The sequence below is a fragment of the Ceratosolen solmsi genome, unplaced genomic scaffold (assembly GCF_000503995.2).
Source record: "Ceratosolen solmsi marchali unplaced genomic scaffold, CerSol_1.0 scaffold30, whole genome shotgun sequence".
In the NCBI taxonomy this organism is placed as follows: Eukaryota; Metazoa; Arthropoda; class Insecta; order Hymenoptera; family Agaonidae; genus Ceratosolen; species Ceratosolen solmsi.
Genome location: NW_011948421.1, coordinates 9,144,599 through 9,157,109, shown reverse-complemented (window position 1 = coordinate 9,157,109; position 12,511 = coordinate 9,144,599). Strand labels below are relative to the sequence as shown.

Sequence of the window (12,511 nt, the reverse complement as noted above, 5' to 3'; positions counted from 1 at the left end):
GATTATACGACGAGGAGTTTCAATGGTCCCGCCTACGCGAACTGGTATTCGTGGCTCCAGCGATGGCCGCGTTTATATGTATCGCGGGGAAGTGGTAATGCATCTACGGCCTCTCTCTTTTCATTGTTTCTTTTATTTTCTTTATTTCTCCTGTTTCATTATCGACTTTATCTTGCTCGTTCCTTTCTTTCCTTTGAACCTTCTTCCTTCCATCTCATCGGTTCCCTTTTTAATGCAATTTTAAACTAAGCCTTTTCCATTCCCCTTCTCTCATCTGTCATTAAATATGTACATTAAAGAGGTGGAAAAAATGAAGTCGAATGGAAAGGTTTCAACGTTTGCCAAAATATGGCGGATCTTTATTTTCGATACAGTGTCATCTCTTGAATAAGATTAACCGTTTCTTTCCTTTTCCTTCTTTCTAAAACTATATTTTAAATACAATTTTATTTTTCACTTTTTACTTCGTTTGCTTCTATTTTCTATGTTTATTTAAGAATAATAAAAATTTTTATATTCTTTTAACTTTGTTTTATATTTATACATTGATATTTATCATAATATGTTTTTAAATTTCCAGAGTATGACTGTATAAAGAAAAAAAATTGATATTAATAAAAAAAACAAAATATTTTTTGAAGTAATAAAAGTGTATGACAGCTACTAATAAACATAGAGTAATGTCGTACATTTTTTCAATTAATATCTCATATTAATATATTAATATATTTTCATCAGTGAATCTACTATGAATCAAAAAGATACTTGTAGCAAACGGTATAACTCTAGTAATCTAGTAATTACTAGAAAATTTTCTGAAATATAAAATTATTAAAATTTCATTATTTTAATAAGGAAAGGAATAATGAAATAAATAAATGGAACAAAAAATTTATAATTACATAAAGATTAGTCAATTCACTGTGTTCAATGATCTTATATCATATTTAAGTTCATATTTAATTAAATTTATAAAAATAAGGATAACTTATTCCTAATAAATGAACAGTGTAATAAACAGTAAGATTTTATATAGTTCACTATAAATAATTTGCCATCAATTCATAATTACAGTGTTCCTGTTATACCATGATGATATTGTATAATAAAACACGAAGTAAAATTGAATAGCCCATGAACATTGGATCTAAAAAACAACATCAGCTTTAAAAGTAATAAAATTTAAACTGAAAATTATTAGCTAAAGTTATACTAAATATATAAAACAAATAAAATATATAAAATGTATAAAAGCTAAAATTTACATTTCAGTTACGATTATTGATATAGATTATTTTATCAAATTTACATTTAAAATACGATATATTATACTATATTAATATTTTTAATTCATTAGAAATTTCCAAATTCATAATTGATAAAACCATTATTAATTTTTTTTATTGTGTTTGAATCTTATCTTAATTTATTTAATTAAGGTAAGTAAAAATAATTCTTAAGAAACTTTGGTTTGTATTTGTAATTTTTATTTCTATATAATGACTTATTAATTTGTATTATATCTTCATATCTTCATTTCTCATATTAGTTGTTAGCTATAATGTATTGATAACTGATGAAACATTTATTTAAATTTTGTTTCTACTTTAATTTTAATTAATTATTATGGGATTGTTTTTGATATTTTTTATATTCTAATAAGACATATGTAAACATTTTAATTTCAATTTTTTTATCATTAAGATTCCAAATAATCATATTTTTATATTTTAATCAATTTATTCAATATTACTGTTCAACACAATTCACTAATGAAAACAATCAATTCGTTTGTTACGTTGATATAATGTTTTTTATATCAAATTTATGAACGAACGTTAATACTACTAATTAACTAAAAAAAATTTTCATTACTTTTTACAAATAATTTATTTTTATATGGGTAATTATATTTATTTAGTGAATTTTGTGTCGATAGTCTTTGGAAAAGGATAATGTTCCACGGGACTGGGAGCAGTAGCTATGGTGGGAGTTCTGAGTACCAGCAGCAAATACAGCAAGTTCAGCAACATCAGCAGCATGTTCAGCAACTTCAATCTCCTGTTTATGTGCCTTCATCCCGACCTACGATATCCTCGACAACTTCTGCAACTCAGTATCATTCATTTCCTAGTTCAGCTTCGCCTGGGTGGTCAGTATTCGATTATTTTAATATTGTATTATACTATTATTATTTATATTAAAGTAGCAGAAAACAGTTCATCGATGTTTTAATATATAATAATATTATTTAGTACATTACATAACTAGTGATACATGCAAATAAGTTTTAACGTATAAGTATACGGTTTCACATGATGCAAGGATTATATTTTTGTTATATAATTTATGACATAGTTTAGAAGTAAAATTTTTAATTTTATTAGGAACTAAGATTTAAAAAATATATAAATATTCTTTCTGACAAAGTTATTTAATTTAAAATATTTTATTCGTATATTTTTAAGACCAATAGACTTAAAATTATGAAAACAAATAAAATTGTTTGAAGGACAAAAAATATATAATTAAAATTGTTCAGTTTCATACAAATTTTTAATTACAGTTAATACACGAATAACAAATTTTCTTTAAAATTATATTTCTTTAATTTATAGTTTGTTTATTATATGTAACTTCTTCGAAATTTACAAAAAAAGTTTACTTTAAAATACAAATGTTTATTAAAGGACAATAACAAATATATTGTTATTAATACAATTGTTCGTTATTTCATTAGTATGTAAACTCTGTTTAAAAATAATAGGGAATTTAGCGTAGGCCTGTTTATATCCCAATTGCACAAAAAAGAAAAAAAATACAATCTCAAGATACTTCTATACTTTTAATACATTTATTGTGATATTATCATTTATTATATTATATTTTATTTTTAATTGTAAAATTTTTAATATATTTGTATGACAAAATGTTTGAATCTGATTTTATTTTTTATTTCATTTTAAAAAAGAATAATATTTTATTACAACTAATATTAGTTATTTATTTTTTATATTTAGATAAAGTTAAATCATAATCCTTTATTTTATTTGATTTTAACTTTTAAATATTTTACAATGCTGTATATATTTTAGAAAGTATTTTATTAAGTATTAAGTAATATAGTATATAATATAGATAGTAATGCACCACACACAGTAATAAACATAGATATAGATTTATTTAATTTAAGTATATTTATTTTAAAAGTGAATTTTCTTTGGTCTAAATAATAACCGTTCACATGAAGGAATAATTTCAAAATATATTATCGTTTATTTGAAATCAATTTTAAAAGATATTTTCTTTTATATTAAAATTAATTTCATTCTTAAAATTTTTGGAATATCTAAAAATGTCTAATATTAAGAAAACAAGTTTTCAAATTTTATAAATTAAAAAATTCTTTTCCTAACAGCATAATTTACGGATTTAAGAATGCTTTAATATATAGATATTTTATAGATGTATATATATATATATATATATTTTATATATATATATTTTTATAGATGTCTTAAACGCTTAGTGTGTCCGGAGTCATTATGATTATATATATACAATTAACTCATGTAACTTGTGTACATATATGATTAACTTATGCGTATCCATTATTTTATTCTAGAATTCAATCATTTATTTTTTTGGATATAGCAAGCTTTGCTATGATAAATCCATAAAAAAGAATCTGTTTCTTGTTCAGTACATGAAAATTTATAATCGTTGATGATATTTCTTCAGGGAAAAAACAGCATCTTGGCAGCACGGCGTAGATACTTACACTCACCATACTTTAGTCGGGCACACGGGAAACACTACTGGTAGTATCGGAACGCACACTGGTCATACGCATATACACTCAGGACATTCTCATTCAGCACATCCTCATACGACTCTTGCAGCAGCAGCAGCCTCACCATTTTATGCACAAAATGTTGCGATGATGTCATCATGGAGAGCTTACGATAGTGCGGCATTCCAACGAGCTTCTCCTTATGGTAAGCTTAACTGTTAAAAAAGTCATTGAACTAGTGATGAGTATTTTCAAAAATTAGATTTCATTATCAGAGAGAAATTTTCATGTTACGTAAAGTATAAAATTTTATTAAATAAATGAACATTTATATTCTTAAAAGATAACTTAATTTGAACAAATTCATATTAAAAAAAATCTTTTAAATATATATTTCAAAAATCGATATGAAATTTTTGATATTATTATTTTCAAATATTTAAGTTTGCAAATAGTTATCTAAATTTAAAATTCGAATTATTTTTATTATTTCAACTACTATTGATATAGCTTTAAAATTTAAATAATTATATTACTTCAAACAGTTGTGATTAACTAATTATTTTTGTTTATTATTCAATTATTAATTAATAGAGTCATTTTTTAAATTTATGTACTAATTTTTGCAATACTCTTGGTACAAATTTTGAAATTAATATTTTAACGAATAATGCCTGTTTACTTTATTTCTTAAAAAGTCAACAAAAATTTTAATGAAAAAACATTTATATCGTTAAATCCGATATTAGTAATTAAATATTGATATTATAATAAATAAATGACAATAATTATTTTAAAAAGAGTGAATGTGGAATTTAAAAATAATTAAAAATACATATTGTAAATATTTTAAAAATAATAATAAATAAATATGAAGTATTTATATTACTAAATGAAGACGTACTTTTCAATGTTATTTAGTTTTTATATTAATAATAAATTAGTGATTATTTTTACAATTTGTAAATGTTTTCAAACATCTACAACAATAAAAATCTTAATAGACATGGATAAATTAAACAGAAAAGTATTCTATTTAAACACGACTGACTTACTTTAGTTATATAAAATCTGTTGCTAAAAATTATAAATATATTTTAGTATAAGATAGCAGAAAAATAAATAAGTAGAACAAAGTAATATAAATCTATGAATGTAAAAAAAGAGAATTAGTAAAGTTAAAATTTTTCTTATGCCAACGAGTAGGATAACGAATCGCAGCTGTTATGAACAGGCTTGTACAAGCCATGTGCATGGGATAAATGATAGCGGTTTGGCTTTGAAGAGAAATCTCATCGAAGTTCAGATCAAGTGTTTTCGTCTTCTGGCGTCAATATAATCCATTACACATCTTTCTTTGGTTATATATTTTATGCTTTTCTATTTTTGTATAACTTAATTATACTTATATTTGGTTTAATTTTTTCATGTTTATATATAAATTTTGTTTTATATTTCAGTAAACAGACTTTATTTCTTCAACAGCCGTTATTTATCATTTTGGGCTGTACGCTTTAAATTACTATCTCCTGTTTTAGAATATTATAGTTACAATAATAAATTCACTATTTGTTCCATTTTTTTAATAACTCTTTTATATTATATTGCAAATTCTTGAAGACAGTTTATTAAATTATCCTCATTATATACTGTTTGTAATATTATTATTAAAAATAATAAATTTGAAACTTTAAAAATTATTCTTAATGTTTAACATTAGAAACTAAAATCATGTTGCTTACAAAATTTTTAATAATGTTGTATTGATTTTATTTAGCATACTTCGATATTAATTTTTATATTTAATATATTTTTCAGTTTAAGAACAAATATTTAATAATAAATTAAAATAAATATTGAATTATATATTAATTTAAGGGTTTAATTACAATAATATCGTAACGTTAAAGGAAAAGAAAAAAAGTTTTTGTTTGAAAAAATGTTTTAGTAATTAAATATTACATTAAATATGCAGATAATTTGGTTCAAATATTGATATATTTCAAGAATCAGTATATTCTTACATTTTATTATAAATGACGTAATTATTTTTATTATTCTTATAAATTTTGTAGTTGAACTTTAAATATAGTAGTTCAATACATAATAATTGGTTAAATTTATTCTTGATTACAATAATTAGATAATGATGTTTTTAAGAATGAAAGACATTTTTATTTGTCTCTTATATATAAATTATTTTTACAAGCACAGCATCTATGTAAATCAGATAAATTACTATTACATCTAGAAGAAAGAGTAAAAAAGGACAGAAATATTGACATAAACTCTATAAAAAAAAGAATACAGGAAAGATAAAGTACAGACACGATACAGTAATTGGACTGTATAGATGCTTTAATCTTGAAAGCACTTGACTAAACATCATAATACATCATCGTCTAAGTTACTTTATACAGAAATTCTTTATATATGAACTTTGAAATTTCTTTCTATTTTTGTTATTGTATATTATATATAAAATACACTTTGATTTATTAAAATATTCTAAGTTTTATAAAGTAAGAAACATCATTAAACTTGATTTATATAGAAAATGGAAAAACTATATAAACGTAAACATAAATTATTTGAAACATAAATATATAAAAACTATCAGGTTCTTATTCATACAGTTTGTAAATCATATGGAACGTAAATTACATAAAAAATAATTGTAATTTAAGTTTAATAAATTTGGTTTATTATATTTATATAAATAATATAATTTATATTTAAATAACATTTATACTAAACGTATTTAAGTAACTGCACATTTAGGAAACATAATAATCAAATATATGCAAAATATTAGTTAACTAAAAATTACTGATATAATTTATAATTATTTAATGTGTCTTTTTATAAGTATTAAAAAGTTACTACTACTATATGTTGCGATTCGTTATTTACATAAATAATAATAAAATTTACATATCAATGCTTTGATTATCAAAAGAAATCAAATGAAAAATCAATTTTTATTTGAGATTTTTATTTAACGTAATTTATTAAGTAATTTAAGATTATTATTCTATTGCATTTAAATCAATAAATAAAATTATGTTGAGCTATAAGTTATATAGGTATATGCATAAAATTTTTAATTTTGTATGAAATGGATATAACTGTAAGAATAATGATTGTGCACTATGATGAATATAAATCACTATCAAAAGTTTTAGAAAACATTCTATTGTATGATAATTGCACAGCTTTTCGTCAATTAATTCAAGAATCCACATTATAGGTTTTATTTAGTATGTGTACGTAGACTTTTTTTTCAAGTCATACATAAGTTATATATTATTTCCACATTTATAGAAAATGATGTGCAAGGTTAATAAATAAGTTATACAATGACATTAAGTTTTATTTATCTTATTTGTATGTAGCCTGTTATTTAAAATGCTTCCTAGGATTTATGAACATCCTGCAAGTGTGCACATGCGCGCATACCATTCCATGCATGCCCACCCTCACACATGTCTTTATACATGTATATTAAAATAAATATATACATAACTTAAATATACTTATTTATACTGACATTATACGAATTTATCGCATTAATATAAATATAAGTAAAAATAATCTGTCAATATATGTCTGTTGGTTTTTATAACTATATTTACCGAAATACAAAATGTGTTTTAAAAATCAATCCTCTAATAAATATTATGTTTTGATAAATATTACAGTTAAATAGAATCTTACAGTTATTAAGTTAATGAAATTATTATAGTAAAACTACCTAATTTATTATTTTTGAAAATAATTATACGAGTATAACTTATTGAAATTACAATTTAAAAAATCATTAAAAAACATTTATAATATTAATGAAAAATGTAGAATAGTGTAAAAGATATCAGTAATATACTATTTCAAAAATATTTAAAAGTATGATTATTTTATGAGATAGATTTGTTTTTTTTTTAAATTTATTTCTGAATGTATAGATTGAGTCTATATTTAATATAATTAAACAAATTTTTATATGAAACTTAATTAATATTCAAAATAATAATAAAAATATCTAAAATTATAGATTTTATTTTAGAGAATTTTATTCAATAAGTTTAAATGAAGTAATGTAATTATGTACACTGAAATTAAACAATATTTTTGAATTTATTATTATGATATTTAAAATACTTAGGATTAAAATAAAAAACTATTTCATGAAAATTCTTTGTATTGTAACCGAAATTATTTAAGGAAAAAATGATTTCATTTTATAGCAATGTTTTACTTTCCAATATATGTATGTTTCTTTTTTGTTTAAAGGGTATTATAGGCGATTCATAAAAAAATTGATTGAATAAGATGAAAACATTATTAATTTTATTATATAGTGTTATATTGCAATTGCATATCATTGAAGTTTAGCAATTAAAATATAGTTTTGGCACATAACAATCCAGTACTAATGTTTCAGATACGGCTATGGATTTTCAATTTAGCGAGGGGCGGGAATGTGTAAATTGTGGAGCCATTTCAACTCCGCTTTGGCGGCGTGATGGCACTGGTCATTATCTTTGTAATGCCTGCGGTCTTTATCATAAAATAAATGGTATGAATCGTCCTCTTATCAAGCCCACCAAACGACTGGTAAGTTATTTTCAATAAAATTTTTATTTATTAATCAACATTAATTTATTACAACAAATACACTTTTTCTTATTATCAATTTTAAATTGTTTGAATTTTTTATTTTTACCGAAAACTACTAATTAAAACTAATATCGAAATATTTTTTTGTTTTTCTAAATATTATTTATTATTTATGTTTCTGCAAACCAGATCAATTTTTTAAATGTATAATACTGCAAAGTCATTTTATAGAATATGAATTTATAACCATTATTTTCAATAAGCATCTTATATAAAAATCTAAATAAAATTAGAATGATATTTAGTACTTATAATTAAGTATTTAAGAATTATTTTTAATTTTTTTTGTTACATATGTATAATTACAAAAACAATTAAAAATAAAATAAACTTTATATTTAAATTTTTATTAAAAAAAAATATATTCTATTATATATTTTTATATAGAATTTATAAAATTTTATATAAATATATAAAATTATATAAAAAAACATAAAAAAAATAGAAAATATAAAAAATTTATAAAAAAATCTATATAAAAATATATATATTCATATAATTACTATATAAAAAATTATATAATTCATATCCACATTAATACATAATATTTATTATTATGATTGTTACTATTTGAATAAATATACAATAAAATTGACTTTACTCATACTATAAATGTGAATATTGGTTATTATCGATATACGTAAGCAAATGGAATAGATTTCCGAATTTCAGACGGCGACAAGGCGATTAGGATTGTGCTGCACAAACTGTGGCACACGTACTACAACCCTTTGGAGGCGCAACAATGAAGGTGAGCCCGTATGCAATGCATGTGGCCTTTACTTTAAACTTCATGGAGTTAACCGGCCATTAGCAATGAGAAAAGACGGTATACAGACGCGCAAGCGTAAACCCAAGAAAACACCAGAGTCAAATGTACGCCAGCCTTCCACCGAACATGACAATAATATTTCCAATGCTTCGTCACCATCCAATGGTATCAATTTCTCTATTGCTTATATACTACATTATTTTTTGAGATTTTTATGATATTAAAAAACAAACATCGATGATAGCATACCATAGCATTACTTTTATTATATATGCATGTATTATGATGTATATTAAAAACAATTATTTACAGTATTATAACTATACGTATACATAGAGCTGAGACTGAATACAATATACGTATATCAATAATAATTTGCATTTTTGCTGAACAAAAAGTTTTCCGCGATTGCATCATTCTTACTTTGAGCATATTGAGTATATTTAAAGCGACATGCTTTAGAGTTGCAAACATTATAAAACTATATAAATTTGAAATTTTAACGAATGGTACAAATTTATGTTTGATTCATAATTGTTAACACTTTTGTAATAATTCATTCATTCTCATATATTTATTTATGATTGATGATATTATCGTAACTATATATCCTGAATTTTATATACTATGACAGTCCAATGTTAATTTGTGATAAAATTTTTAAAATACTTTAAATAATATCCAACTTGTATTAACTTGATATTATCAAAGAAAGTTTTCATTTCTATTATTGTTTACAATAAAGGTTAGACAATAAAAGCTGACAATTATCATCTATAAATTGAATCCAAAGTTGTGAAAATAAATCATATCTAATAGTTTTAATGATTCAATTTATTTGTTAATTTCATAGTTATGATTATTATTCAGTAAAATATACATGTTTCTAATTTTAATATGTAGTTGCATAATTTGAACTGATTTCTTATTAAAAGAATATAAGATGATATTACTACTACTACTACTATAATAATATGAATTTCTTATTTATAATTTATTCAAATTAAATGTGAGTGTCTTTATGATTCAAAATTAGAATAACAATGCTGCTATCATTTAAATATTTGTGAAAATACGCCAAATATTTTTTTTATAAAAAAAAATTAAATATTGTTAATATTACAGAAATTTAATTTTTCTTATCACATTAAATATAATATACTTTCATTCATGCTTTAGTCTTTAATCATTTTATTGTGTTCATATTTATAAATAAATACGTCAAAATATAAGTAAATATTAATACTACATTGCATTTATTAAATTTATTATGTGATTTATCACGGATGAGTAAATAAAGGATCAAAATGTAAGATAAAAATAAGTTACCGTTATCATTAAATTATCATAATTATAAAATCATAATTCTTAAAATGTTAATTACAGTTATTTATATATATATTTTTTTAAACAATATTTGAATGATTTTATATTTTTAATTGCTGTTTCTATTAAATATATTTGGTTTATTAGAAAACTGTAATTTAATATTTTTATACTAACATATACCGTATTATTAAATAAAAATCATTTTCAAACGTAATTTTAAGTTTGAAAATATTAAGATAAAATACGTTTGTATACAATTTTATAAATTTCAGAACCTAAAAGCATTCATAATCAGACTCAAAATCAACAACAGCATAATCATCATCTTGATAGCAAAGTATTATCGACGAATTTAACATCCGTGTCATCAGAGCGTTCGGTCTATCTGGGACATACATCACTTCTGCCATCTAGTGGAGATAGTGCAGAAAATACAATCTCAACTGTGAAAACGGAACCACGCAGTTGCGACGGTAGAGTTATCGGGCAATCCTATTCAGCATATTACCAACATACGCATCATCTTAGTGTCCCAACGAGTGAACACCAACAGGTTAATTATTATACTGCTCAGGAAATACCATACCATCAAAATCATGTTACTGCAAATGCTAAATTGCTTGCTTCATCTTAATTAAAAATTTTAATTTTTAATCTCTCTTTTGCTTCCCCGCACCTCTCGCGCTGTTTTTCTTATATACTTATATATTATTATTTTATTCACATTGTATTGTGTACATCCTCAGTGAAATAAATTTTTTTTAATGATTCAATTAGAGAGAATTCAAGGGCATATTTCGATATTTAGAAACACTTTGTATTTTTAATATAAGTATATTATAGATCTCTGAAATAATTAAATAAAAAAAAATTAAATGAAATTTTTAAATGTCTATTTTATATTCGTATATCATTTAAAAGTACAATCCTTTAAATGTATATATTTCAATTTTGGTTGGTTGATTCTAATTTTATTTACTTATTATTATTTTACAATATATTATTCAAAATGTTACAAAATGTTTATAACTGCATAATTTAAATTATATATTGAATAAAAATGTTATTATTTAAAAACATTCATTATTTTGAAGTTATAAATGTAAATACCTCGTAATCTATTAAAGTGTACTTAATTTTTTTCCAAATCTAATTATATAATTTATGTAAAGATATTATTTTTTTGAATAATATATTTTACTAATTATTAAAATAATAAATATTAAATTAATATTAATTCGTCACAATTATAATGTTTAGAAGAATTACTTATATTTATATGATTTTATAGATAAGTAAACATTGTATAAATTTCTTTTTGTTTTATATATAACATTTTTAATTTATATGTCATTAAAAAAATTAGTAATACAAATTTTGAGTGAAGATACTTTTAATAAAAGATAATTAAAAAACTTATGTAAAACAATGGCCTGTTCGTTGAATATTGCATTAAATGGAAATTGTTTAATTCTAATATTCCGACTTTTAATTATATTTTGTATTACCTTTAATTTTATTATTATTGTTTTATCATGCGTTTTATTATTACTATATATAAATGTAGTATTATTTATTGATTATTAATCTCATTTAAATTTTTTAAACCATTTATGAAAGTTCAGTGTTTTATAGTTCATGAAATATCTGAATAAAATAAATCAATTTAATTCAATTTCATAATTCATATTCTTATAACAAATGCAGTAGATATATTAGGTATTATATATCTAATATATTTAGTGAAAAGTATGTAATAAATGTTTTTATATATTAAGAAATTCAATTGTAATTTAAAAAATATATATTTCTTCATAAATTAGATAAAATTCAAATAAATTATAATTTAAAAAATTAAAACGTATATTTTATATAATACAAAATTACTGTTGAGTGATAGTCCACATTTAATAGATTAAAAAGTATTAATTTCAGTGAAA

General features: G+C 21.7%; 1 protein-coding gene across 3 annotated transcripts in view; it reads left to right on the top strand.

Annotated features, from left to right (window-relative positions):
• The window catches only part of LOC105361590 (GATA-binding factor A), a 35,730-nt gene extending 24,390 nt beyond the window's left edge, over window positions 1–11,340 (top strand). The window contains exons 2-6 of one of the 3 annotated variants that reach the window (XM_011498834.1): window positions 1,940–2,152; window positions 3,742–3,998; window positions 8,235–8,407; window positions 9,128–9,407; window positions 10,844–11,340. In XM_011498834.1, the coding sequence (XP_011497136.1) occupies window positions 1,940–2,152; window positions 3,742–3,998; window positions 8,235–8,407; window positions 9,128–9,407; window positions 10,844–11,205 (1,285 nt within the window). In that variant the 3' untranslated portion in view covers window positions 11,206–11,340. The remainder of the gene's footprint in view (window positions 1–1,939; window positions 2,153–3,741; window positions 3,999–8,234; window positions 8,408–9,127; window positions 9,408–10,843) is intronic. The other 2 variants (XM_011498836.1, XM_011498837.1) reach the window with 2 other exon arrangements.
• Window positions 11,341–12,511: the final 1,171 nt, after the last annotated feature.